Source organism: Corvus hawaiiensis, chromosome 26 (genome assembly GCF_020740725.1).
Source record: "Corvus hawaiiensis isolate bCorHaw1 chromosome 26, bCorHaw1.pri.cur, whole genome shotgun sequence".
NCBI lineage: Eukaryota > Metazoa > Chordata > Aves > Passeriformes > Corvidae > Corvus > Corvus hawaiiensis.
In genome coordinates, this window is record NC_063238.1 from 44,033,547 (window position 1) to 44,060,966 (window position 27,420).

Sequence of the window (27,420 nt, forward strand, 5' to 3'; positions counted from 1 at the left end):
GAGGAGGGGGGAAGGCGGAGGAAGGTGGGTGCGGGGATTGTAGGAGCAGAATGAGGGAGGGACCGCCCAGATGTGGCCAGGGGAGTGAGGGAGAACACCTGGTTACCAGCTGAGTTGCCCAGATGTGGCTGGGGTCGGGGGTGGGTGGGGGGGGAGAACTCCTGTTTGCAGGTGGGGGTCATCCAGATGTGGCCGGACTGGGGGGGCGCCTGGTTGGAGTTGGGGGTCGCCCAGATGTGGCCAGGAGACGGGCAAGGTGCCCCTTGTTTTAGCTGGGATCATCCAGATGTGTCCGGACTGGGCTCGGAGCCCCCCAGATGTGGCGCGGGGGGGAGGGGGCGAGCCCAGCTGTGCCGGTGGGCGGGGCTTATAGCCCCGCCCCTCGCGTGACGTCACCCGCGTGCTAATTCCCACCGTTGCCACGGGCAACGGCCCCTCCGCTCCTCCCCCCCACCGCCTCTCCAAATCCCACTTCTCTATTGGGCAGAAACCCTGTCACTCAACGCCGCCCCGCTCTCCCATTGGCTCTCTGGCGAATAAGCCCCGCCCCCCCGCCCTGCTTATGCCCCGCGCTCGGCGGAGCTGCCGCGATCGCTCCGGGGCTGGCGGGGCCTGAGGGGGCACCGGGGGTGAGCGGGGGCACGGCCGGGGGGCTCTCGGGGCACCCCGAGGTGGGGTCTGCACGGGGAAGGGTTGGGGAGTTGTAGGGCCGCGGGGTTTGACTCTGGAAGGAAGTTTGTGGCGGCGGGGTGGTGGGGGGGGAGGTCCCCCTTGGCTGGAGCATCTCTAGGAGGGGATTTTGGGGGGGTTTAACCCCCCCCTATCCCATTTAGGGTCGCTGTGCAAGGTGGGTTTAAGCCCCCTCTGTTTTTCTGAAAAGGGGTTTTGGAAGGGTTTAAACTTCCCCCCACACACACTTAGGGTAGCTCTGCAAAGGGGTTTGGGGGGTTCCCCCCCCCCCCCCATTTGGGGTAACCCTGTAAAGGGGCTTTCAGAGGGTTTAACTCCCTCCCCACCCCGGCTCTCTCTGTAAGGTGGGTTTGGGGGGTTTAATCCCCCCAACCCATTTGGACTAAATCTTGTAAGGGGGGTTTGTAGGGGTTTAAACATCCCCCCCTTATTTAGGGTAGCTCTGCAAGGGGAGTTTGGAGGGTTTTAAACTCCGTCTTTCCCTTACTTAGAGCAGCTCTCTCAAGTGGGTTTTGGGGGGTTTAAACATCCCCCATTTAGGGTCTGGTAGGATTTAACATCCCCCTATCTAGTGTAGCTTTACAAAGGGGGTCTGTGGGGTTTGTGTCCCTCCCTTTTACCGAAATTTTCTCTGCCGGGGGGCGGGGGGGGACGCTGTGGGCTCACATCTGGCCAGATGTTAAGCGCAGGGGGCTTTGCAGCAGAACAGAGCAGGGGTTAGGGAGGGTTTAAGCCCCCACTTAGGACAGGCCTGGGGTCTAAAGGAGGGGTCACCGAGCCCTTAAACCCCCCTGAGCCAAACGCTGTGAGCTCAAGCAGGAGCCCCCCAGCTCCAGCCCCCCATTCCCTGCCTGTGGATGTCGCATCCCTGGAGATGATGCCCCCCGAGGAGGAGAGCCCGGATGGGGACAGGGACAGTGGCCTTGTCCTCCTGCATAGCCCGAAGAGCGGCAGCACACGGAAGGTGAGGATGGGATGGGCTGGCCCCATATCCCTGTCCTATCCATAGGGATGGCTGTCCCCATGGATGAGGGTACAGGGACATCCAACCCCGCTGGGGGTGCCAGGGCCCAGGAGGGACTGGGGGTGGAAATGTTGTTGCTGCCCCATAAACGGCCCTAAAACCTCTCTCCCAGCTCCTCATCCCTAAAACTCTGTTCCTCGGTCTCATCTTTTCCGCTGGCTTCATCCCCAAGCTTCCCAGTGATTGCTTTTCACCAAATTCCCCGGTATTTTGGCTTTTTTTCCTCCTTCTTGCCTGCAGGAAGATGATCCAGGTGCTCCCTGTTCCTCCTCTCGCTCCCACAGGTGCTGGGCAGGGTGGTGCTTCCTGAGTTTTTCCCTCGGGAGCTGCTCCCGAGGAAAGTCGGGATGTGTGGGAGAGATGGGGCTGATTGCTCTGCCGGCATCGTTGTTTATTTAGGAACAACTGGGATGGAATCAGCGGGAATTGTCCTCAGGCTGCCACCAGCCCCCGATGTCTTGGGGTCAAAGACGTTTTAGGGAGCAAGAAAACATGGCAAACATTCATTTTTGGGTCTATTTAAGTGTTTTTCCCATTAGTTTTTTCCCCGTGAGATCCAGTGGGATAAACCAGCAGCGAGTTCACTCCATAATCTGAGCTCCTCTTGCAAATCCCTCACTTCCAGCAGAGCAAAAAGTCCCAACACCTAAAACACCCCTAAAAAGATTCCCAAATAACCAAGAAAGCCAAACTCAGCCACGCTCTGGAAGGGATTTGGTTTTTTTTTCCCTGGATCTGTCTGATCTGGAGTCACTTGAGCCTGGGCTGCAGCTCAAGAGGTTGCAACCTTAAGCCAGGTCGGGGTTTAAGCACCAGGTCTAAGGAGCAGGTGCTGCTCGTGAGGGAAGATTAAAGGGAGGGATTTGGGACTTTTTTCCCCCAATTTATTCTGTTTGGATCCGGAGCACAAAGAATAACATGGAAAATACTGCCGAGCTTTGGAGGGGGAGCCGGGCAGGGGATCAGCTCTGTCATAACATGATTATTTTTTAATCAAAGCAGCAGACCATCTGATCAGCTGTATTTGTTTATTTTTTTTATTAGCAGTAGTATTATTTAGAGAGAAATTATCAATATAAACTTTTCCTGCTCGTTTTATCACCCCGGCAACATCAGGAGTGTGGATCCCTGTTTTCCCCCTGGAAGGGGATTTTGAATGCTGCTGAAAAAGTGCTTTTTAATGCCTTTTTTTTTTTTTTTTGGCCAAGTTTTCTGTCCTGGGAGTGAAGATTTAATCCACCTGCTTCCTGCTGGCACCTTGCCCTGACTCCATGCCTCCCCCACCTCCCTAGAGCATTTTCACCCTAAAAATTCAATTTTTAGCCACAATTTGTGCTGTTTAAAACCCCCAACCCCCCAGATTTTTATTCCCACCCCCAGGTTTATTTTTCCTTCTTCTTGCTGACTGCACGAGCCACCAGTGAGGCCACTTGGGAAATTTAAAACTTTAATCCTCCCCTCATTTGTTCAAAGGCTCTGTGATGTAACCATATTCTCAATAAAAGGTTTTAGAGGTTTTAGCTGCTCCTGTCTCCCACAGAAACCCAGCTCGGAGCCAGGGTGCTCCATGAGATTAATTCCATGATAGGGAATTTCTGATTAAATAGATTTTTAGGGAGTAAAAGCCCACTTGTTGTCACCTCCTGCTTGTCTCGGAAGAGCTCATATAAATTTCTTAAATGCCTCTGGCTGGAAAAGGAAGGAAATTCTGGATAATTCTGGGGGAAAAAAGGAGAATTTCCAAGCCTGTTTTTGTGTGCACAGTGGTTCCCTGGCTTTTGTTTTGCTCTCTATCCCATGGGATAATGTGGCTAAAGCAGGGTCACTTGGCCACTTCTCCTGACTCAAAAACTTGTGGGTTCCAAAGAGGAATAAAAATTCCAGCTGACAGCTCTGGCTCTGTGAAAATGATTTAAAGACCAGTGTGGTTCTGGAATTAAAACAGGTGCTCAGGGTTATCCTATTCCAGGTTTTCCAACTGCTAGATCATCTGTGCACTTGGAAACTTTCTGTTTGGAGGGAAAACTGTGTTGGGAAATGCTGGTGCTGCTGGGAGGGGATGGAAATAAATCCCTGATTTTTTTGGTTTTGGGGTGGGAGATGTTGTGGGTGTTTAGTGGGAGAAATTTATGGGTTTGAGGTTGGAACCACAGACCACAGGCCCAATGGATGGGGTTGGGATCAGGGATTGTGGTCCAGCATCAGGAGGATGTGGAGCTGCTGGAGCAGATCCAGAGGAGGCCACAGAGATGCTCCAAGAGATGGAGTTCCTCTGCTCTGGATCAGGCTGGGAGAGCTGGGAATGTCCAGCCTGGAGAAGAGAAGGCTCCAGGGAGAGCTCAGAGCCCCTTCCACGGCCTCAAGGGGCTCCAGGAGAGCTGGAGAGGGACTGGGGACAAGGGATGGAGGGACAGGACACAGGGAATAGCTTTAAACTGGAATAGGGTAAGGTTAGATGGGATAGTGGGAAGGAATTCTTCGCTGTGAGGGGCTGGAATGGAATTCCCAGAGAATCTGTGGCTGCCCCATCCCTGGAAGTGTCCAAGTCCAGGCCAGACAGGGCTTGGAGCAAGCTGGGATAGTGGAAGGTTTCCCTGCCCATAGCAGGGGGTGGAATTCCATGATTTTGGTCTCTTCCAACCCAAACCATTCCATGATCCTGCCATCCCTTCAATATCCCTTTTCCTGGCACAGAGGGTCTCCGTGTGTTTGCCCACACCCGTGGCAGTGATCCAGGCTGGCTGGAGTCCTTCTTTCCTTCATTCCCTGTCCTTGGGAATGGGAAGGTGTCTCCCTGGAGGTGGGGCTGGCTGTGGAGCTGAGCTCAGCACCAGCTGATGACTCCTCTTCCCACATTATGGATGTCTCGAGTCTCCGTGCAAATTAAACTTCCTCAGTTTCTCTCTGGGCATTCCCTGGCTTCCCTAATTGGGAGGAATCCTGGTGGTGACTCCTTTGTGGCCAAAACTGGTCTTGGACATGGCCCAGCTTGGTCCGGGCTTGGGCAGCTTCTGGGATCCAGCTGGATTTTTCCAGTGTCTCCAGGAGCTTTTCCTGCAATTCCTTGCTGGGACTATAACTGCCAGTTACCAATCCCTTCCTCATTTCTGTGGGAAGATCCCCGCTTGGATTTTACCAGCACATTCCTGATCTGTGCCAGTTCTTCAGGACCTGGATCTGCATCTCCATTTCTCTCTTCCTTGAAACTAGCAGCACTTCCAAGGATCCCAATTTCTCCTTCCCACATTTGATCCCTTAATACCCTTCAGTTTCGCTTTTCCTCTGGTGCTTCCAGCTACAAAGGAGCAGAAATCAATCCCTTTGTCATGGAATTACCCTTTGGACTTGCTGGCCTCCACCTCTTCCTCCAGGTGATTCAGTTTGTCCCCAGTGCTGGAAAACTGCAGCCTTGTTTTGGCCCCGAGGCCTTGTTTTCGTCAACAAGGTCACCAGGGACTCTCAGGGTGTGGCTGTCACCCAGGAGTCACCCAAGGCTTCATCTCCTGGGGGTGGGAAGTTCAGAGTCCGCCCTGAGCAAACATTCCCTAAGGACTCGTAATTGCCACTCGGGATGGGCCCTTTGGAGCTGGGAAGGAAAAACGCCCTTGAGTCATTCCCATTGTTCCCTGCAAAGATAAGGTTGGAGAATCCTTGATGTCCCTCGGAGGGCAGCTGTTGGTCTTGTTCCCTTTTGGGAAAGGTCTTATGGAATCTTTTTTTCCCTCACGTGGAGACCCTGGATGAGGATTTTCGGTGCTGTTGTCACATCCCCATGAGGGTGGAATGCAGAGGGATTTCCTCAATTTTTCTCCGCCTAAGTGGCCTTTTTCCAATAAAATCATACGATATGGGTTGGAATGGACTCATTGGGATCACAGAGTCCAATTCCTGACCCTAATCCTGCTTTGTCACAGGTGATAAACGTCAGGGCTGGCCACGCCTCACTGATTTTCATGGATTTCTGATCTGTCATTCCCTGTGTACAAACAAAAGCTGCAGTTCCCTGGCTCCTACGCAATTTAAGGAAGAGTTCTGTGCTCGTTTTTCCTTTAAAACCTTTAGACCAGGAAGGAAAAGTAGGATTTTCTCCAGAGCCACTTCTTAAACCCGCAAATTCCCCTTTTCAGGTGTCCCCAGCTGCCCCCCAAAGCCTGGATGAAAGAGCCCCTCTTTCTTCTGACCTCTTACGGGGTGACCTCGAGAGCTTGAGCAAAGAGGAATTAAGTGAGGAAAATCCCTTTTGGAACCTAACCGTGGGATTTTGGTGGGATTTTTTCTTTTTCCCCTCTTATGCAAGTCATGTTTAAATCCCTGGAAACTCATTCTGTGGATTTTAGGTTTTGGTTGGAACTCAGGAAAAGCTTTGGGATCCTTTGAACAGTTGGAAGGTGAAATGCTCTTCCCTTGACTCCTTATTTCCCTTATCTATATTTGGATTTAAAGATGGCATTTTTTACTTTCCTGGAGCCCAATTTTCTTCTCGCTCCAAGATTTGTGGAATTGCAACGCAGATGGGGCTTGGTTGTTCCTCATGGAATGAGGTTTGTACTGATCCATGCAAGCCAGGGATGATTTCTGGGGATCACGGCAGAGCACCTTGAGGGAAGATCAGCAGCAATCCCATATTCCTGCACTTTTCCAGCCTCATAAATGTTGAGGAAAACAAAATGTGTAGAGATCACAGGAAATCCTTGATCTTGAATTCCTGACTTAACCTCCCAAGGCTTTGGGTTTATATCAGGTGCTCCTGGTTTTCCAGCACCTTTTTGTTGCTGGCTTAGGAGCCTGGATAAGGGATTGAGAACTTATCCCGTTAAATCTGATGGAGAAGCCAGGGAAAAAGCCCCTCACAGCTCCACGAAGAGCTTTAGTGCTCCCCAGCAGGAGAAGTCAAATCAGTTTGCTAAATCCCATCATGGCTCCTGCAGGGAAGAGGTTTTAACCCTCTTGGAATATCTTGTGGAGCCATCCCAGTGTCTTCTCATCCCACTTCTTTCCTTCCTTCATTCCCGGTGCTTTCCCTCCAGACAAGGATCTTCATTTTGGGTTTGGATAATCCTTCCACTTGTGCCTTTTCCATCATCCCAACCTGCACTTCCCAGGCCTCTTCCCTGTGTCTCCAGGTGGGTTTTGCTCCTTTTCCCCACAAAAAATCCCTTAAAATTCTCTGGCTGCTTCCAAGGAAACCTTTGCCAGAGGTGGAAAGGACTCCAGGGTGCTGGAATTTGCAGGAAGAGCTGGAGTCGGAGAAGAGAAACTTCCCACCTGTTGAGCTTTGCATGGATTTCTGTGCCTCTGGGGGCAAAGAGAGGGAGCCTGGAATGGTCTCATTTGCATATATTTGGGTATATTTGCATATTCCTTTGTCATTCTTGTCTCTGGATCTGTCAAGTTCTCCGAGATCTCATCTTGAAATTTGAAATTAAGCCTTAAAATTTTAATGAGCACCTTCTCTTTACATCTTGGCTTGGTTTCCTCATCCTTTCCTTTTTTCCTCTGATTCCAAGATTTTTTTTTTCCCCCCCCAGGGAGACAACAGAACTGGGTGGATTTTCCCCAGGACAAATCCAGAAGTGGCAATTCTGGATCAAACTTCCCTATATTTGCTCCTGGGTTTCACACCCAACATTTGTGCAGCTTTCGGGGTGTTTTCCTCAAACCCCACTGAACTGCTTTTCCAGAATAATTGGGATCTCGTGCTTCCAGCTTGTTCCTTTCATCAAATTCTTGGATTACTGTAAAGCATTAATCCCACAGATTTATGGACCAGCTGGAGTCCCTCTGATTCCTCAGTCTCCAAGGTGCCAGTTAGGAGCTCCAATCTTTCCCTTAAATGAAAATCCCAATGTTAATCCCAGACCCTTTTCCAAAGGAAGCGGCGCTCGCTGGACTTCAAATACGAGGAATTAATTTTAAGGAAGCTGAAGTCCATGGAAGTGCAAAATTTTCCATTTCCTCCTTGCCAGCTCCCACCAGAGTGGCGATCAAGCATTCCATGGAATTATGGAATGGTTTGTGTTGGAAAGGGCATTAAAGGTCATCTCATCTCATGGGCAGGGACACCTCCCACTATCCCAGGTTGCTCCAAGCCCCATCCAGCCTGGCCTGGAACACTTCCAGGGGCATCCACAACTTCTCTGGGAAACCTGTGCCAGGGCAGGGGTTGGAATGAGATGATCCTTAAGGTTTTTTCCAACCCAAACCATTCCATGATTTTGGGACCTTCCCGTGCTTTGCAGGCTCAGAACTTTTCGTGCTCCTAAACTTCCCAACCCTGTGCCTTCCCAACCAGGGATTTTTTTATCCAGGGATCTTCCAGAGGCTCATTCCATCCTTCTAAATCTTCCCTTGCACAATGGGACTCATCCCCATTTCGGCAGAGCTTTTATGGCCCTGGATTTCAGGACGCTCCTTGTGACAGCCCCATTCCCTGGGGGCATCCCATAATAACCCTGTAAGCCAGAGGGAAATCTGCTGGCTGCTGTTTCCTGGAGTCGGGAATTCCACGTCTTTTCCCTGTCTGCAGAAATTCCGAGCTGGAGCCGAGGGAAGGATGGAATCAATTTAGTGCTTTGTGCCTCTCATTCCTGCATCCCCGTGAACTCCTGACTCGCTGTGCTGCATATCCGGAGACAGCCTCGGGATCACATCTGTTCCCGAGCTTTGGGGTCATACTGAGCTCATCTCCAGCCCCCCCTGGACCTTGGCGCATGTCCAGAGCCTGGAAAGGGGATGTGGAATTCCTGTTCACGGCTGCCCTTGGGGATTGGGGAATAAAATGGTTACTCCAAGGGCAGTGGAAGGTCTGGGGGGTGAGAAACTCAACGTGACCTGGCTGTGGGTGCTCACATCCCAGAAATTCCTGGTGTCCTGGGCTCATCCCACTGCATGGGCAGCAGGAAAAGGGGGAATTCTGCCCCTCTACCCTGCTCAGATGAGATCCCACCTGGAATTCTGCATCCAGCTCTAGTGTCCAACAGCAGAAGGACGTGGAGCTGCTGGAGCAGGTCCAGAGGAGGCCACAGAGATGCGCCAAGGGCTGGAGCCCCTCTGCTCTGGAGCCAGGCTGGGAGAGCTGGGAATGTCCAGCCTGGAGAAGGGAAGGATCCAGGGAGAGCTTCTGGAGCATCTTCCAGTGCCTAAAGGGGCTCCAGGAGAGCTGGAGAGGGACTTGGGACAAGGGATGGAGGGACAGGACACAGGAAATGGCTTCCCACTGCCGGAGGGCAGGGATAGATGGCATATTGGGAAGGAATTCTTCCCTGGGAGGGTGGTGAGGCCCTGGAATAGAATTCTTGGAGAATCTGCGGCTGCTCCATGCTTGGAAGTGTCCAAGTCCAGGTTGGAGCAAGCAAGGAACAAGCAAGCCCATGGCAGGGGTTGGAATTTCATGATCGTTAAACTCCCAACCTAAACCATTCCATGACTCTGGGCTCGGAAAGTGCACAATTTATGGAATGGATGGATATTTTTTTGAATCCCAAAATGTGGATTTGGGATGAGATCCTGCCCTTGTCTCTCAGCAGGGCTGTGACCCCTTTGCCCAGACCCAGCGCAGCAAACTCCAGCACCGCCGGGCCCGGATCAACCAACAGATCAACAAGGAAATGCGGATGAGAGCGGGAGCAGAAAACCTCTTCCGGTGAGTCCTGATCCCCCTGAGCATCCCCCAGCTCTGGAATTTGGTTGGAGACAGGAACAGAGTCTTGATATCCAAGATTCAGCTGGTGGAAGATTGTTAAAAAGCAGGATGGGAGCAGATGGGATAATGGGAATGAGGTTGGGCTTGGAATGCAGAGCTCCGGTGTGAAAACCCAGGAAGTGGATCCAATGGATATGGAACTGTTGGAGTGAGTCCATGTATTCCAAGGGCTGGAGCCCCTCTGCTCTGGAGCCAGGCTGGGAGAGCTGGGAATGTCCAGCCTGGAGAAGGGAAGGCTCCAGGGAGACCTCAGAGCCCCTTCCAGTGCCTAAAGGGGCTCCAGGAGAGCTGGAGAGGGACTTGGGACAAGGGATGGAGGGACAGGACACAGGGAATGGCTTCCCACTGCCAGAGGGCAGGGATGGATGGGATATTGGGAAGGAATTCTTCCCTGCGAAGGTGGTGAGGCCCTGGAATGGAATTCCCAGAGAAGCTGTGGCTGCCCCATCCCTGGGAGTGTCCAAGTCCAGGTTGGATGTGGCTTGGAGCCGCCTGGGATAGGGAAAGGTCCCTGCCCATGGCAGGGGGTGGAACTGGAGGTTCCTGAAGATCCTACCCAAACCATTCCATGAAATCCAGCTTTAGAATCAGAAAATCCCTTTAGGATTGAGTCCAACCATTCCCCCAGTACTGCCAAGGCTACCGCTTGCCCCGGGTGCCACATCCACATGGATTTTATCCCAAGGGTGACATTTTTTAGTGTAACTTGTGTTTATTTCATTTTTCCTTAATATTTTGGAGCACATTCCAGGCTGGGCAGGTCTTTAATAGAAAAAATTCCATAAATCTCCCTTAAAAACCAACTTTTTGGGAATATTTTGCCAGTTTTCTGATAGTTTCTATCCCAAATAAAAGAAGATGAAATTAACTTTCCACTCCTGAACTGGAATGATTTAACACCAACGGAGTGTTCCTGTTGCACCTGGAAGAAGGGGAATAACGGCTGATCCCTAAAAAAATGGCAGATGAGGACATCCCACTGCTCCATCCTGTGGAGCATCCACTGCTGTGCCTCATTTAATTATGGGGAAAAAAGCCACGGAATCCCAACTTCTGCCTCTCCTCTGTGTTACAATAAAAAAAACCAAACACCAAACCAGAGGGAAATGTGCTGGCTCAGCAGAAATCAGCCTGGTTTTGGTTGGAATTTGAGCTGGGGGAAGGGGGAGTAAGGAAAAACGGGATGCAGAACACATCTTAATTATCAGGGAAAGGCACGGAGGGGGCTCCTTTTTTGCTGGCTCAGCACTCTGGGTGCCGCTTTCCTTCCCTCCCACAAATCCAGCTGAGTAACGAAGTTGATTTCTCGGCATTCCGGTGCTCCAAGCTTATGAAACTTTGGGAAATCTGTGGGGGGTGGGAAGGAATAATTAAGCCTGACATTAAAGGCTGAGGAGGAGTGGGGATTATGTTGCAAGTCTGTAGTTTATTGCTTTTAAAATTAAAGATTTGTGTTGCGTGGATAAAATTCCTTTGGATCTCTAGCCTGGTGCTGGTGGGGAAAAGCTGTGGATTGTCCAGCCTGGAGCAGTTTGGAGCTGAATTTCCTGGGATTTTTGCCTCTAAACTTAATAACAAACTACACCAATGCTTGGAAAAAATGATCCTGTTCAGCCTTTCTGTGTCTTTTCCTGGAAAAGTTGGCAGGAGTGGGGTATTGGGAAAAGAAAAAAATCCATGTGGTGGAAAAATCCATTATTTGTTTGCTGGGTAATTAAATGGGAAGAGCCAGAGGAAACCTTTTCGTTCCTTGCTCAAATCATGGGATTGAGTGGAGGAATGGGAGAGAGAAAAATGTCCAGGATTTTGGAAAGAAAGAAAATAAATCACAAAATAAATCCCAGAAATTCCCCGTGTCCTGGGCTCATCCCACAGCGTGGGCAGCAGGAAAAGTGGGAATTCTGCCCCTCTCAGGTGAGATCCCACCTGGAATTCTACATCCAGCTCTGGTGTCCAACAGCAGAAGGACATGGAGCTGCTGGAGCAAGTCCAGAGGAGGCCACGGAGCTGCTCCAAGGCCTGGAGCCGCTCTGCTCTGGAGCCAGGCTGGGAGAGCTGGGAATGTCCAGCCTGGAGAAGGGAAGGATCCAGGGAGAGCTCAGAGCCCCTTCCAGGGCCTAAAGGGACTCCAGGAGAGCTGGAGAGGGACTTGGGACAAGGGATGGAGGGACAGGACCCAGGGAATGGCTTCCCACTGCCAGAGGGCAGGATTGGATGGGATATTGGGAAGGAATTCCTCCCTGGGAAGGTGGTGAGGCCCTGGAATAGAATTCCAGAGAATCTGTGGCTGCACCATCCCTGGAAGTGTCCAAGTCCAGGCTGGAGCAGCCTGGGATAGTGGAAGGTGTCCCTGCCCATGGTAGTGGGGTGGAATTCCATGATTTTGAAGGTCCTTTCCAACCCAAACCATTCCAGGATCATTTGCTGCGTGTGACACTTGCAAAGTGCCCCAAGGAAATCTTTACCTGGTGACAGATTCCTGGCAAAATCATGGAGCAGATCCTCCTGGAAACTGTGCTAAAACAGCTGGAAAATAATCAGGTGGCTGCTGAGAGCCAAAGAAATTGTTGGCAGCTGGGAGCAAGGAGGGAAAACTCTCCTTAATCCATATGGGATGAAAAATGGACCAAGAGTGGCCTGGAGGTGTTGGGATGTATGGGGAAAATAAATAGGAATTAAAACCTGGTTTATAGGGATTAAATACTGGTTTATGTGGAAAGATGGGGTGGTGCTGCCTGGCAAATTGCAGGAATGCTGAGGGATTTTTCAGTGGAAGCAGCCACGGGGATCTTTGGACGTGCTGTGGCTTGGCTTTGTTTAGAATAAAAAAATTCCTTGTTCTTGGAAAATCCTGGTGAAGGGGAGGCAGGAGGAGACTCTGAACCACCAGATTTTCAAAGGAAAACCTTGGAGCTCCTTCTCCTGCCCTGAGCCAGGGCAGGGCAGGCCCAGAAGGATTCAATCCATAAAAAATCCACGTGAAAGGCAATACTCGGGAAGAGCTGGAGGGAAGCAGTTTCCGTGTGTTGTTTTCCCTGGATCCCAGCATGGTTCAGCAGCCAGAGCCCCTTTCAGCTCCGAGTTATCTCTCCCTGCTTTCCTTCGGAGCAGATAAGCAGGGAATAATCAGCCTGGGAGCTTGTCCTGCTGGGAACAGCTGGAATCAATCCCTGGTGTTTACAGCTCCTGCTGGGAGCAGGGAAGGGAGGGAAGAGAGCTCAGCAAATCCCTTCTCTTCCACAAGGATTCTTTGCACCCCAAAATGAGTTCTTCCTCCTCAAATCCCACCGTTTATTTGTGATGGGGGAGCACCTGGAGTGGTCACAGCCACTGCTGGAGGTGGGAGCGGGAATGGGCAAGGGGAAGGTGGCTCTGGAGCAGAAATTCCTGGATGCAGCACTGGGATGAATTTTTGCCTGGGCTCAGCCTCTACCTGGATGTTCTGACTTTCCTAATCCTGAAAGGCTGGGAGAGATGGGAATGTTCGGCCTGGAGGAGATTCCAGGAAGGGCTTAGAGCCCCTTCCAGTGCATAAAGGGGCTCCAGGAGAGCTGGAGAGGGACTTGGGACAAGGGATGGAGGGACAGGACACAGGGAATACCAGAGGACAGGGTTAGATGGGATATTGGGAAGAAATTTTTCCCTGGGAGGGTGGTGAGACCCTGGAATAGAATTCTTGGAGAATCTGTGGCTGCCCCATCCTTGGAAGTGTCCAAGTCCAGGTTAGATGGAGCTTGGAGCACCCTGGGATAGTGGAAGGTGTCCCATGGCAGTGGTTGGAATGGGATGACCCTCCGGGGTCTTTTCCCTCCCAAACCTTTCCATCATCATCTGGAGGCACAATCCTGTGGGAAGGTTGGGCTGGATGCACCCAGATTGCACCTCTGGATAACTCAATCTGGAGTGGAAAAATAAATTTGTGGATGAAAAGAGGGAATTTTGATCCATTGGTTTCTTGCAGGGCCACCAGCAACCATAAGGTGAAGGAAACGGTGGCTCTGGAGCTGAGCTACGTCAACTCCAACCTTCAGCTCCTGAAGGAAGAGCTGGAAGAGCTCAACAGCAGCATGGACGTGTATCAGAACGACAGGTGAGTCTGGGAAGAGCAGCCTGTTCCCTTGGGATTCCATTTTTCCTGCTATTATGGAACTTTCCTGGGAGCAAGGCTCCTCTCGCCTCGTCCGCCCTGCTCTGTCCCATGGCCGAGGGTTGGGGTGACCTTCAGAGGTTCCCTTCCAACCCAAACCTTTCCATCGTCAGGGACCACGAGGTGGTGGCTGGGGAGGATTTGGGCAGGGGCCAGAATTCCTGGCAAGTTTTCATCCTGAGACTGTCAGTATTTTCCTTCTAGAGCTGCAAGGAGAGAAAAATCAGCTTTTTCTAAGGGATACTGGGACGTTTCGGGATGGATGGAACATCCTTTGGACTCTGATATCCCAAAGCAGGAGGAATAGGGAAGAAAGAACCATCTTCCCTTGCATTGTCCCCCTTTCCTGAGAATCCCACCGGAGCTCTTCCCAATGGGATATTTTGGTGATGGGAATCACCATCCCTGGAAGCATCCAAGGAATGCCTGGATGTGGCACTCAGTGCTCTGGGCTGGGTGGGATCGGTCACAGGTTGGACTCGATGATCTTGGAAGTCTTTTCCAGCCTAAATGACTCTGGGATTTTTTCCTCCTTTTCCCCTCCTGAGGTGGATGGTGTTGGATGGCAGCATGAGGTGTTGCGTGGGTGACATGGCTGAGGGATGGGATGGGATGGGATGGGATGGGATGGGATGGGATGGGATGGGATGGGATGGGATGGGATGGCATCCAGAGGGACCTGGATAAGCTCCACATAAACCTCACTGGGTTCAACAAAGCCAAGTGCAACATTCTGCACCTGGGTCGGGGCAGTTCCAAGCACAAATCCAGGCTGGGGGATGAGAGGATGGAGAGCAGCCCCAAGGAGAAGGATTTGGGAGTGTTGGGGGATAAAAAGCTGGAAATGCCTCATCCATGTACCCTCACATCCCATAAATCCCCCATATCCTGGGCTCATCCCACAGCATGGCCAGAGGGAAAATGGGGATTCTGCCCCTCTGCCCTGCTCAGGTGAGGCCTCACCTGGAATTCTGCCTCCAGCTCTGGGGTCCAACATCAGGAGGACGTGGAGCTGCTGGAGCAGATCCAGAGAAAGCCATGGAGATGCTCCAAGCGCTGGAGCCCCTCTGCTCTGGAGCCAGGCTGAGAGAGCTGGGAATGTCCAGCCTGGAGAAGAGAAGGCTCCAGGGAGACCTCAGAGCCCCTTCCAGTGCCTAAAGGGGCTCCAGGAGAGCTGGAGAGGGACTTGGGACAAGGGATGGAGGGACAGGACACAGGGAATGGCTTTAAACTGGAATAGGGATAGTTAGATGGGATATTGGGAAGGAATTCTTCTCTGGGAGGGTGGTGAGGGGCTGGAATAGAATTCCCAGAGAAGCTGTGGCTGCCCCATCCCTGGAAGTGTCCAAGTCCAGGTTGGATGGGGCTTGGAGCAACCTGGTCTGGTGGAAGGTGTCCCTGCCCATGGCAGGGGATTGGAACGAGATGATCTCTAAAGCCCCTTCCAGCCCAAACCCTTCCATGATTCCACGTTTCTGTGCCCATCCACGTGCTTTTCCCAGCACATTCCTTGTCAGGGATGCTCAGTTTTCCCAATTTGCCACTTGCTTGCCCTGGCTTAAAAAGAAATCGGGAGCAGCAACAACAACAACCCCAAACCCTGCCCAGGCCAAACAAAAACCCCTTTGTTTATTCCAGGCATTGGATTCCAGTGGAATTCTCGTTAGGGAATGAGCAGTAATGGCTTTCTGCACTAATTATAACTCCTGGAGCAGTTTTTCCCAAGGAAAACGTGGGTGCAAATTCCCTGCCCTGCTCTCCTGGTTTTCATAACTTCCTTTGTCTCTTTTCCTCCCCAATTAATGATTAATTAACGAGTTGTCAGTGATTTTGGGGGATAATGAGAGGGGGCTGTTGTGTTGGTGAGGGCTTGATCCTGCCTTGCCCACCCAACATCCAGGATTCCTCTGGGTGCTGGAAAAATAGGATGATTTCAGGGGTTTTTTGCATCTCTCCTCTTGTGCTGCCATTCCCAAATCTTTTTTGGGAAGAGCATTTTTCCCATGTGGAGTCTCTTAATAGGAGCAGCACAAGCCCAGGGCAAAAGCTGCTTCCTTTTAATCTCCAACCCGCAGGATCCATCCAAGATTTTTAATCCACCCTCCAAATAGATTCTTATCTTCTTCCAGTGAATCCATCAGCGTTCCCATGATCCCTCTGGGACTCAAGGAGACCAAGGAGCTGGATTTGTTGGTACCACTCAAGGTGAGCATTGGGGTCAAAGTGGGAGATGAGGGTCTGGAGATGCTGGAGAGTAGGAAAGGGAGGAGATGATTCCTTAGTGGAGGTTTCCCTGTGGGCAGAAGCGGTGAATTCCTTATGCAGAATTGCCCAAAGTCATCCTTAAAATCCTAAATTTCTCCTGTTTCCCCATCCAGGATTTCATCAGTGAACACTATGGAGAGGAGGGTGTCCTGTTTGAAAAGGAAATCAAGGAATTCATGGAGCTGCGACAGGTTGGTGTCCCTTGGCTTCCAAAGTTTGGCTTGTCCAGGATCACTCCTTGGAGATGCCTCATCTTCCTCCAGGAGTCCCCTCATCCTTTCTCTGAATTCCACATTTATCCATGTATTTCAGCCTGCAGCATTCCCATGCTAGAGCACCTTGGCTTTTGTTTATAGGTTCCAAAATGTTGCAGACTCTCTCTCCAGGTAGGCCTTGGAGAAGAGGAAATTTAAAGCAATCTGGGAAAGGAGGGGGAAAATCCTGTTTATTCCCGAGGATTTCTCTAATCAGAATTTCCATGAGTTTCTCTTAACAAAAATCAGAATGGTTTCGTTCCCAGCCTGCTGCTTCCAGATCTGGGTGTCCCAGCACCCAAACTTTCCCCATGGATGAACCTTAAAATCATGGAATGGTTTGGGTTGGAAAGGCTCTTAAAGATCATCCAGTTCCATCCCCTTCCATGGGCAGGGACACCATCCACTATCCCAGGTTGCTCCAAGCCACATCCAACCTGGCCTTGGACACTTCCAGGGATGGGGCAGCCACAGCTTCTCTGGGAATTCCATTCCAGCCCCTCCCCACCCTCCCAGGGAAGAATTCCTTCCCAATATCCCATCCATCCCTGCCCTCTGGCAGTGGGAAGCCATTCCCTGTGTCCTGTCCCTCCATCCCTTGTCCCAAGTCCCTCTCCAGCTCTCCTGGAGTCCCTTTAGGCCCTGAAAGGGGCTCCAAGCTCTCCCTGGAGCCTTCTCTTCTCCAGGTGAACACCCCCAGCTCTCCGTCACTCTTTGAGGGCTCTCAACCTGTGCCATGGAGCTTCCTTCTCTTTTCCCATCCGTGTCTCCTCTCCCATTCCCACAGGCCATGCGCACCCCGAGCCGCAACGAGGCCGGATTGGAGCTCCTGATGGAATATTACAACCAGCTCTACTTCCTTGACAGCCGGTTCTTCCCTCCCACCAAAACCTTGGGCATCTTCTTCCACTGGTGGGTGCAGCTTTCCCCATCGCACCTGGGTGGGGAGGGAGTCAGGATCCAAATTTCCACGATGGAATCGCTGCCAGTGCTGGTGGACACCGGGATCTGGGTTTGCTATTGCCTTGGGTGGGTTAATTTGGGGAGGGAGGGGGAAATACAAATCCCATGGGACGTACCACGATGGGAACGGTGCCTGCAAGCCCACTGGGAGCACGGAAAACCCTTCAGGCTCCTCGTGCATCCATGGGGATCATGGGGTGGTTTAGGTTGGAAAGGACTTTAGAGATCACCCAGTTCCGACCCCCTTTCCATGAACGAGGGCACTTTGGGGACCGTGACCAGGGGATGGGCAGCTGTTGGCTCTTCCCTTCTCCAGGTACGACTCCCTGACGGGGGTCCCATCCCACCAGAGGGCATTGGCCTTCGAGAAGGGAAGTGTCCTCTTCAACCTCGGAGCGCTGCACACCCAGATCGGAGCGCGGCAGGACCGCGCCTCCCTGCCCGGCCTCAACCAGGCCATCGATGCCTTCCAGAAGGCAGCTGGTACGTAGCTTCCCCTCTTCTCCTCTTCCCAGGAAGCTTTTCCCAAAGGTGGGAATAATCCACGGAGGTGCAGGAAGGGGTGGGAGCAGTCGTGGGAAGAGGCGCCTCCAAGGGATCACAAATGGAGCGCCGAGGTGGCTCCACGTTGGTTGTGTGGGTTGGGAAGAGGAGTTGGGATAATCCAACAGCCACCCAATGGGATGTCCCAGCTGAGGGGAGGAGAGACGCTGATCCATCTTCTCATGGAAAAAAGGGAGCCTGGACTGGGATCACCCAGGGCTTTGGAGAAGAAATTGGGCACAGGGATGGTTTAGATGGCAAGGGTTGGACCCAAGATCTTCGTACCCACCACTGATGGTGAGATGTTTGATGTTCCTGGAGGGAAACCTGCCTGATCCCAAAGTCTGACCCTCCTCCTCACAAGCGTGGTGACTTCCAGGAGCTTTTCCCTCCTCCAGGTGCCTTTAACTACTTGAAGGAAAACTTCTCCAACGCTCCCAGCCTTGACATGAGCGCCGCCTCCCTGACCATGCTGGTGAGGCTGATGGTGGCCCAGGTCCAGGAGTGTGTCTTTGAGAAGATGACCTTGCTGCGTGCCCAGAACGACTTCCTGTCCCGCCTACAGCTGGCTCAGGAGGCAGCAAGGGTGAGGATTTTGGGAAGGAAAGGATTTGGTGGGATTTTGTGGTCGGCACAACCTTCCAGGAGAGCACAACCTGCTGTCACCATCTCCTGGTGGACATCCCACATCCCATCCCCTTCTCCCAACTCTTCAGGTGGAAGATGTTTATTCTGTGGTGCACCAGACCATGAGCCAGCCCCACGTCAAGGATTACGTTCCCTTCTCCTGGACCACCATGGTCCATGTCAAGTCGGAGCATTTTAAAGCCCTCTCCCATTATTTCGCTGCCATCGCTCTCTGCGACTGCCCTGGTGAGTGTCCGGCAAGTGGAGGGAGCTTCTTGCTCATCCAAGTGCTGATTCCATGTGTTGCCTGGTTTTTCGGGTGGGATTCCCAAAGAAAGAGGTGATGGGAGGTCAATGGATACAACACCTGAAGTTTTTGGAATGCTCTGAGCTGTGGGTCTTGGTTATGGACTCAGCGATTCATCCCCAAGGCAGATTTTCCCATATTTCTGGTTTCCACAGGGAAAAATCCGAAGAAGGGGAAGGAAAAGCTGCTAGAGGGATGTCACCTGCTGTCCCCTTTGGGGCTGGGTGGGGAAATAGGGGTCACCTGCCTGCTGACCTCCTGCCAGTGTCCTCAGCCCAACATCCTTTGGGTCACCTTGTGTTGGGCCACCTGAGGGCTTCAAAAATCAAAAATCAATCCGAAAATCCCTTGGATTTGGTTCCCAGCCTCATGGATGGATGTCCTGGCAATCTCGGGGTGGTGGCAGCAGGGTACACATGGCTCCATGGAGTCACTTGGAGTGTGGCTTCAAGATGTGACCCTTGATCTCCATCTGTGCCACCACCGACACCCTGGGAGCAATTTTGGGATGGAGCAGAAGATCTGGGGGTGGGCAGCAGATGCTCCTGGTGGCCTTTGGGCTACCTGGTGACCTTCGGTGTCACATGGTGGGTGGCTGAGGAGCTTTTTGAGGGCTGGCTGCCAAAACTGGTGCTGTGGCAGTGACACCAGTGGCTGCCAGACTGTCCTCACACCCTCCCCCGCTCCGGAGCCTGCCCAAAATCTTCCTTGTGCGGTGTGGGCGTTGCAGAAGCTGGATTCAGCAAGGAGGTGGGAGAGACTGGGATAATGTGGAGCTAGAAGAGCTTAAAGATCCAAACAGGAGAGGATGATGATGGAGGTGGAATTCCATGGGGCTCCAAGGGGCAGGGCAAAGCTTTCCCTTAAATTTTTTGGTGTCCTTAGGCACGGAGGGAAGCAGAAATCTGCAGGAGATGCCTACTTTGGGAATTTTTTTGCCTGCTGTTGGGATCTCGCATTCCTGCTCCCACCTCTCCCTTGTCAGAATAACAAATCTTTTGCTTCCATAACCAGCTGGGAATAAATTCCTTACGCTGCAGTTTCATCCCTCAAGGATGCTGACATGGCAGGAGCTGGCACGGGGAGAGCCAGCTCTGTAGCTGCCAGTTCCCAACCCTCTGGATCCCTGTGCTCACCAGGCTTTGGGATCCCCTGTTTGGAGCAACAAGGCTCCCTGGAATCCTCTGGGTTGTTTCTTATCCCACTCTGCATCCAGGGAAAGAAGCTCCTGTGCAACCTTGAGTGAGCCAAAGAGGATTAGGAACAATTTGGGCTGGGAAAAAGGGTTTAAAGAGCCCAGTGTGGGGTTTGGAGAGCCTGGGAGAGAGGTATCCATCTCTGGTTTTCCATGGAATGACTCCCAATTCCCATTTTCGTGAAATGACCATGGAATGACATGAATTGCACTGTGAGCTGGAGAAAAGGCTCCAGGGAGACCTCAGAGCCCCTCCCAGTGCTTAAAGGGGCTCCTGGAGAGCTGGAAAGGGACTTGGGACAAGGGATGGAGGGACAGGACACAGGGAATGGCTTCCCACTGCCCCATCCCTGGCAGTGTTCCAGGCCAGGATCGATGGGGCTTGAAGCCAAGTGGAAGCGTCCCTGTCCATGGAAAGGGGTTGGAACCAGAGTGTCTTGAAGGCCCCATCCAACCCAAACCATTCCATGATTCCCTGATTTCGTTGTCTCGTGTCTCCATGTCCGTGAGCTCCAGGTGAGGAATTCCCAGGGCTCTCTATTCCTGGTCCTGCTTCCAGATTGGAGCAAAGGAAGGAATGGAGGGCCTCAGCTTCAGATCCTGGTGCATCCGTGACTGTGGGCCACCTGAATGTGGATGTGGCTCCTGCTCCCCTTGTCCCCACTGCCACGGGAGGCAGGATGGCCCTGACCTCTCCCTAATCCCAGCTCCATCCCTTTGCTGCCCACAGCTCCCTCGGATGCTGAGCTGCCGGAGCAGGAGAAGGCTTTCCTGCAATTCCATGTCACCATGCCAGAGGGGCCGTCACTCAGTGTCCTGCTGCAGGATCCCGAGGAGAGGAGGAAGCTAGGTGAGCACAAATTTCTGGATCCCATCATGATTCCTACAAATGATGAGATTTTAGGGGGATCTCTCCATGCAAAGAGGAATTTCTCAGAAGATTCCTTCTCCTGGGAAGCAGGAAAGCATCAGAATCCCCTTGAGGGTGTGAGGACCAACTCATGGTGTTTGTTCCAACCTGTCCATCCATGTTTGACAGGAAAAATTCCAGGTGTTCCGAGCCAGGTAACATCACCCAACGCTACGGAGAAATCTGTAGGGACATGGAGATCCTGGAAGCTCCTTGGTTTGGGCTGACTTGGCTGGAAAACAAGACACAGCAGATGCTCAGGGGGTGGCTTTTTCAGCTGCAGCGAATTCTTGGGAGACAAGAACTTCTTCCCATGCGGAATTTCAGCTCCAGGGAAAGAACAGACGCTGCTTATTCAGCTGAAGTCTTGTTTTGGCAGCCCCTCCTCAACGGGGCTGCATCGAGAGCAAACTCAGCACTCGGAATTCGGGGTGTTGCCTCCCCCAGGAGCTCTTTTCCCTCCTTGCACACGTGTGGAAGGAGGCAGATCCCACCAGGAATGAGTTTGGCCTCAGCAAAGTCCTTCAGGATGCTTGGCAAGATTTCCCTGCTGGGAATGGGAAGTGGAAACCTCCAAATAAACCCCAAAATCCAAGTGTTCTATGGTGACACCACCCCACACCCTCAGCTGCGGTCACCTGGTTTGCACCAGCTTTTCCAGCTCTGCCTGTTTTTCCTGGGGGAATGGGCTCTGTTCAACATTCCTGGTGAAAAATGGATATGCAGACACCAAGCTGAGCTTGGATTTGGTTTACAGGAAGGGAAAAGCCCGGAGAGGTTGTGGATCTCCATCCCTGGAAGTGTCCAAGACCAGGTCAGACAGGGCTTGGAGCAACCTGGGATAGTGAAAGGTGTCCCTTCCTGTAAGGTCTTTTCCAACCCAAACCATTCCATGATGATAATTATTATTATTATCATCATTATTCCTCATGATATCACATTTTATGAATTCGATAAAAATTCTGGGGGGGAGTCTCCTCTCTGTTTCCCATCCAACCCCAAAGCATTCCCTCGGTTGCAAGTTCCTCTGGCTGTGGGTCCCGGGAGTCTGGAGCAAACCTCCTCTCCCTGGATTCTGTTGCCACCGTGTGTCCTGAGCGTGAAATGCCACAGGCACACGTGTTTCCATGAGACACACGGAGAGAGCTTTTCTGGGAGTTCAGCCTTGGATACGGCTGCCTTGGTTGCAGTTTCCCACGGAGGAGATGCTTTGCATTGATATCCGTGGGTCACTGGAATTTCAGCTCCTCTTTCCCGACAGCTTCCATTTCCCGAGGGTGGGAACACGTTGAAGGCAAGTGGAGAGGAGCAAAGAGCAGCGGATGGAGAGCAGGACCTGCAGGACAAGGAAAAGGCTTAGCCTAGAAAACAGGGATGTGTTGCACCTTCCCAAGGAGGACGGGGCTGGGTTGTTCTCCGTGTTCCCATTCCCGAGGGATCCGAGGTGATGGAGAGAAGTTAATTTGCTCAGGAGATTGAGGTTAAGCGTGAGGAGGGACGTCGGGGGTGGTTTTTCAGGAACATCTGCCAGCTCCAGCTCCAGGGGAGCGAAGTAGGTCACCCTTCAAGGTCCCTTCCCAGCCCTCCATCGGCTGGGACCGACCCCATTTAGAGCTGGGAACGTGACTGGGCTGTCCCTTAGTCACAGCAGGGTGGTGGCACCGCTCCTGAAATCCGTGGGCAGCCGAGCGGGAACGGCGCCGGAGCTGCTGCTCCGTCGGGCTCAGCTCCCTCTGCTCCCTCACAGGCAAAGCTCACCTCAAAAAAGCCATCATGAAGCACGAGGAGGCCATGAGGATCCATGGATTGTGCAAGATTCTAAGGAAGATGGATATCCTGCAGGAGGTCCTGTCCTTTGCCCACAAACGCTCCCTGAGCAAATACTCCGAGATTGACCACGAGGAGGATTTCTTTGAGACGGGAGAAGCTCCGGACATCCATCGTGAGTGGGGGGTTTTTTGGGATTGTGGGTGGGGAGGGGGTTTGTGGGTGGGAAGACTTCACAGGGACCTCTGCTGTAGAGGGGGGTTGGACTGGGTGGTCTTTGAGTTCCAATCCAAACTATGCCAGGATTTTAGGTCCTGGCTCTTACGGGGTCACACTGTCCCTCTTTGGGATGGCAGCAGCTGCCTCAGCTGCCCGAGGTCACCTTCTGTCTGTGCTTTTCTCTCCCTCCCATCAGCCAAAACTCACCAGAAACCCGAAATCAAATCCCCCAACTTCTCCCAGGTGAAGGTGACCGACCTCTTCCACAGGCTGGTACGTACAGCTCCAGGAATGGGAGTATCCCGAGGGAGCAGCCGTCTCCTCCTCCTCCCTTCCATGCTCTGCTTCCCTGGATCCCTTCCTCCCGCAGCCTCTTCTCCCTCTCTCCTGTGGTTTTCCAAGGAGGAGCAGCAGGAGGATGGCTGGGATCTGTCTCTGTGACACCTAAAGGGTCACAAAGCTCCTCTGGTGACAGGGGAGCAGGCACAGGAATTTTGGGTGGGCTTTTCCCAAGGGACCCTTGGGAATCTGCTGGCAGGAGGTGCCAGGAAAATCTCCCTAGAGCTTTATCCCTGCCCTCTTTAGATTTTTGGGGCCCTGGGAAGCAGGAATGGGGTTCAGGAGAGTGGTAGGATCTGTGGTGGGATCACCTTCTGAGTTCCCCAGGGAGAGCTTGTGCATCTCAACCCCAGGGCATTCCTGTGGGAATGGAAAAGCAGGGAAAAGTCAGGAGAATAGGAGAGAATTGGGGGAAAAGTGACCCTGAAGTGGTGACCTGTCCCACCACCCTGCTCCTGGACCAAGCAGGTCTGGCATCCCCCAGATCCAGACCGCATCAACCCCCATCATCCCTTCTTGGACATTTTCCCTGCAAAAGACAGGATTCCTTTCTCTGCCCCCTCCCCATCCCTGGAATTGTTTTTTTTACAAGGCTGCACAATTCCAGGGAGTTGAAAAGGTGCTTTCCATGTTTCTCCCTCATCCCAGGGCCCCCTCTCCGTGTTCTCAGCCAAGAACAAGTGGTACCCAGCCCGGAGAGTCCACCTGATGAGAGGAGAGAACGGCTTTGGATTCACCCTGCGAGGAGACTCCCCCGTCCTCATTGCCGGGGTCATCCCGGGGGGCTGCGCCGCTGTGAGTATCCCCATTTCTTGCTGTTCCCATGGGAATGCTGGAAGGGAGCTGCCTGGAGGGATTTCAGGTGTTTTCAGGTCTTCAAACTGCTCAAGGAGGAGACTCATCCCTGCTGGAGCTCAGCCTGGGGTTTGCAGGTGGGCGTCATGAAATGATTAAGATTAGTTTTTAGGAGATAGCTAAGGAAAAAACATGGAATTTTGCTCAGTTATTAACTGCTGGAAGCCCACCCAGCTCCCTTGTCCCTCGCTTTGGGATGTGACAGTGGCTGGAACAAGATGGCAGGTCCAAAAAGCAGGGGCAGCTTTGTTTTCCAGCAGAAGATGCTGGAGAATCCTGGTGGGATTCCCAAAAGGTCTCCCTGCTCCCTCAGCACCAACCCATCCATCCAAATCCCAGCATCTCTGGAACAACACTCTTCCTAGCAGCAGGATCACATCTGTCTTTGGAAGACTCAGAACTTCCCAAAGATTGGGATATGGACCACTTATGGTCCATACCTGGAGCAGAGTTGCATCTTCTCCTCAGCCTGGAGAAGGGAAGGATCCAGGGAGAGCTTGGAGCCCCTTCCAGTGCCTAAAGGGGCTCCAGGAGAGCTGGAGAGGGGCTGGGGGCAAGGGATGGAGGGACAGGACACAGGGAATGGCTTCCCATTGCCAGAGGGCAGGGATGGATGGGATATTGGGAAGAAATTCCTCCTTGTGAGGGTGGTGAGGCCCTGGAATGGAATTCCCAGAGAAGCTGTGGCTGCCCCATCCCTGGAAGTGTCCAAGGCCAGGTTGGATGGGGCTTGGAGCAGCCTGGGATAGAGGAAGGTGTCCCTGGTGGAAGTGGATGATCTTGAAGGTCCCTTCCAAACCATTCCATGATTCTGTGACGATCCATGCGTGTTTCCGCTCATTCCCTGCAGGAAGCCGGCCTGAAGGAGGGTGACTACATCATCTCCGTGAATGGCAAGGACTGCAAGTGGTCCAAGCATGCCGAGGTTGTCCAGCTGCTGAAGAGCACCGGGAAGGAGGGGGTGGACATCGGAGTCATCACCCTGCAGGGCTCGGAATGTCCCAAAGCCGTAAGTCACATCCCACGGGAAACCACCGAATTCCTTGGAGCTCTGGGTGCTGCCCTGGCTTCACGCCTCTCTCCACCTTTCCCAAGCAGGTGGACAGGAAGGCAGCAGTGATGTCCTCGGGATCAGGGATGCTGAAGAGTGACAAGGAGAACAGCAGGAAGAGCCTGATGAACAGCAAGAGCGCCAGCACGCTCCTGGTGTGGAGCAAGAAGAGCAAGCGGAGCAAGAAGAGCACCTGCAGCGGTGTCCCCTTCACCGCCGTGGGGGACAACGAGGCCATGTACTGACCACACGCCGTGGTGTCCCCTGAGCTCCAGGACTGGCTGCCCAGGAAGCTTCCCAACCCTGGCTGGGCTGTGAGGACTCCCAGACCCAGGAATGCGCCGCTGGTCGGATCCGCGCCGAGAGGTGAGCGAGGCACCTCCACTTCCCAGCTCCTGCATCCAACGATCCCCTCAATCTGGGAGAAATTTGGGTTTATTGTTAATTTTGGGATTCTTTTTTTGCTCTTAAGGGGGGTTGGGGGGAGCTGTGCTAAAGCAGGGCCTGGTTTGTGTCTTCTGCTTGGCCAAAGCCAGCCCCAGCCATTAAAGCAAAAGTGTCACCTTCTGTAGCATCTCCTGGGCTTTCTCTGCAAGGTGCAAGGTGGAACTGCTCTCCAAGAGCTGCTGAAGGAGCTGAATCCTCCCAAAACCCCTTTTTTGGGAGAGGGGACAGCGCGGGCATCGATGACTTGTGGCAATCCCATCACGGGGTCCAACCCCAGCAGCATCTCCCAGCTGGGGCTCTCCCAACAAAATGGGTTCAAATTAGGATGGTTTGACAATTTTTAGTACTTTTGGGGTGGTTTTTTTGGGGGAATGAACCCCCAGCTTGGCTCAGCAAATCCAGCCCAGCTGCCCAGCCAGAGTCTTTGGAAGAAAAGGGAAGGACTTAACGTGCAGTTGTTGTCTGGCTTTTTTAATCAGGAGAGGTGGATTGCCCTAAATATTCCGTGAGGAGATTAATAGCTAAGAGCCTTGGGGGGGTTTATTTTTCCTGGGAGGAGATTAAAATTCCAGGAAGATATCTCCTCCAGATTATTAAACTCCTAAATTTGTGCTACTCTTGGATCTTGCACACGTTGCTAATTCTCTAACGCTGCTGTCAGCGTTCCTGGGCTGGCCTGATGGATCCAGGCATCTTGGTAATTGTCCTGGAAACGCTGGGAGACTTCAGATCCACAAAACAGATTGGCAAAATTTCCTCCATCCTGTTTCTGCCTGGTGCATTGTTGTTTTTCTGAAAGCTCAGGAGTTGTCCGGCCTTCAGTGCTCGGATGATCTTGGGAGGTATAAAATTCCCTCGGGAGAGTTGGGATTGTATTTTTGTACTTTTTAAGGAATTTTTAGGGGCGGTTTAAAGGAGCAGCGGAATCTCGTCATGACAGCACCCCTTGGGGTTGGGACTTCTTCTCGGTGGCTCCTTGTCCACTTGCCAAGCTCTTCATCCTGATTTTATTTAAGGAAAACTTCCAGAAACACAGCCAGGTTGGACGAGGTTGGAGCAACCTGGGAGAGTGGAAGTTGTCCCATGGCAGGGGGTGGAACAGGATGGGCTTTAAGATCCCATCCAAGCCAAACCATCCTGGGATTTTATGAGCTCCGGGAGGGGGTTTTAGCTCTGTTGTTGTCCAAGAGGCCTCTCCATAGCCTGAGGCATCACCACAGCGGATTCCGGATCCGCCTTCCAGCAAGGGGCCATCTGGAGCAGCCAGACTTCCCACGTCATCTTCCCGGCTGCTCGGCGTGGGAGCGGGAAGGAAAGGAGGGGGTGGGGTCGCAGAAAAGGCCACCTTGCCCTTAAAACATCCCAGCAGCATCTTTCCACCGTCCTAAAAACGTGGGATGCCACCACAGACGTCTCCAAGCTGGAGAGGGATTTATTTAGGAGAAGCCGTCGCGCTCCGCCCGCATCACCCAACCCCGGCGTTGGCGAAGGGGTTGGGTTTTGTGGGATTGGGATCATTTTCCTGATTCCAGGGTTTTATGTTGGGTTTGGTTTGGTGGGTTTTTTTTAATTTGTACATGGATTCTCACCTTTTACAGATTAAAAAGCACTGATTCAAATCCAGTTTGTAGCACTTTTGTTGGGAATTACGGGTACACCACTCATGAGGGGAAACAAACCTTGGCTGATCCTCCAAAACAGTCAATTTTGGGGCATTTTTTACACAAATCCAGAGCTGTTGAAGTTGGGAGGGATCCTTTGGATCCAGGATGGGCTGCTCCAGGCAAACCAAGGTCCCAAACATCCAAATTAAATTTGGTGAGCTGTGGTCTCCATTTTCAGTGTGGTGCAATGGGAGATGGTGGCTTTGTCGCATGAATTCATGGAAGTCACATGGGAAGTGAAGGGTGGGGCTCAGGTTGGATCCCGTGAGGGCTTTTCTCCTGGGGAAAAAAGGGAATTGGTCCAAAATGTCATTTTTGCTTCACACAGCAGGTTTTAAACTGCTTTTTGGGGGTTTCCATAAAGGATTTCGGATCCCTTTTTCTTTTTGGAAGAGCTGAGTGGGAATTCAGGCTGGAAAACAGCAAATCCTTGGCATGGGACCCCCTATTT

The 27,420-nt window shown here is 52.4% G+C and overlaps 1 protein-coding gene across 2 annotated transcripts; it reads left to right on the top strand.

Moving 5' to 3' along the window:
• The first annotated feature begins 733 nt into the window (after nt 1-733).
• On the top strand, nt 734-26,924 carry RHPN1 (rhophilin Rho GTPase binding protein 1). Of its 2 annotated transcripts, none has more exons than XM_048286839.1 (15): nt 734-1,654; nt 9,238-9,356; nt 13,378-13,506; nt 15,693-15,768; nt 15,942-16,019; nt 16,870-16,994; nt 17,362-17,528; nt 17,987-18,174; nt 18,305-18,461; nt 20,448-20,567; nt 22,375-22,569; nt 22,810-22,886; nt 23,601-23,747; nt 24,658-24,816; nt 24,903-26,924. In XM_048286839.1, the coding sequence occupies exons 1-15, from the start codon at nt 1,565-1,567 to the stop codon at nt 25,101-25,103; spliced, it is 2,028 nt and encodes a 675-aa protein (XP_048142796.1). In that variant the 5' UTR covers nt 734-1,564; the 3' UTR covers nt 25,104-26,924. The 2 variants fall into 2 exon arrangements, with proteins under 2 accessions (XP_048142796.1, XP_048142797.1); XM_048286840.1 differs by having other exon boundaries at nt 736-1,654; nt 24,906-26,924.
• The last annotated feature ends 496 nt before the right edge of the window (nt 26,925-27,420 follow it).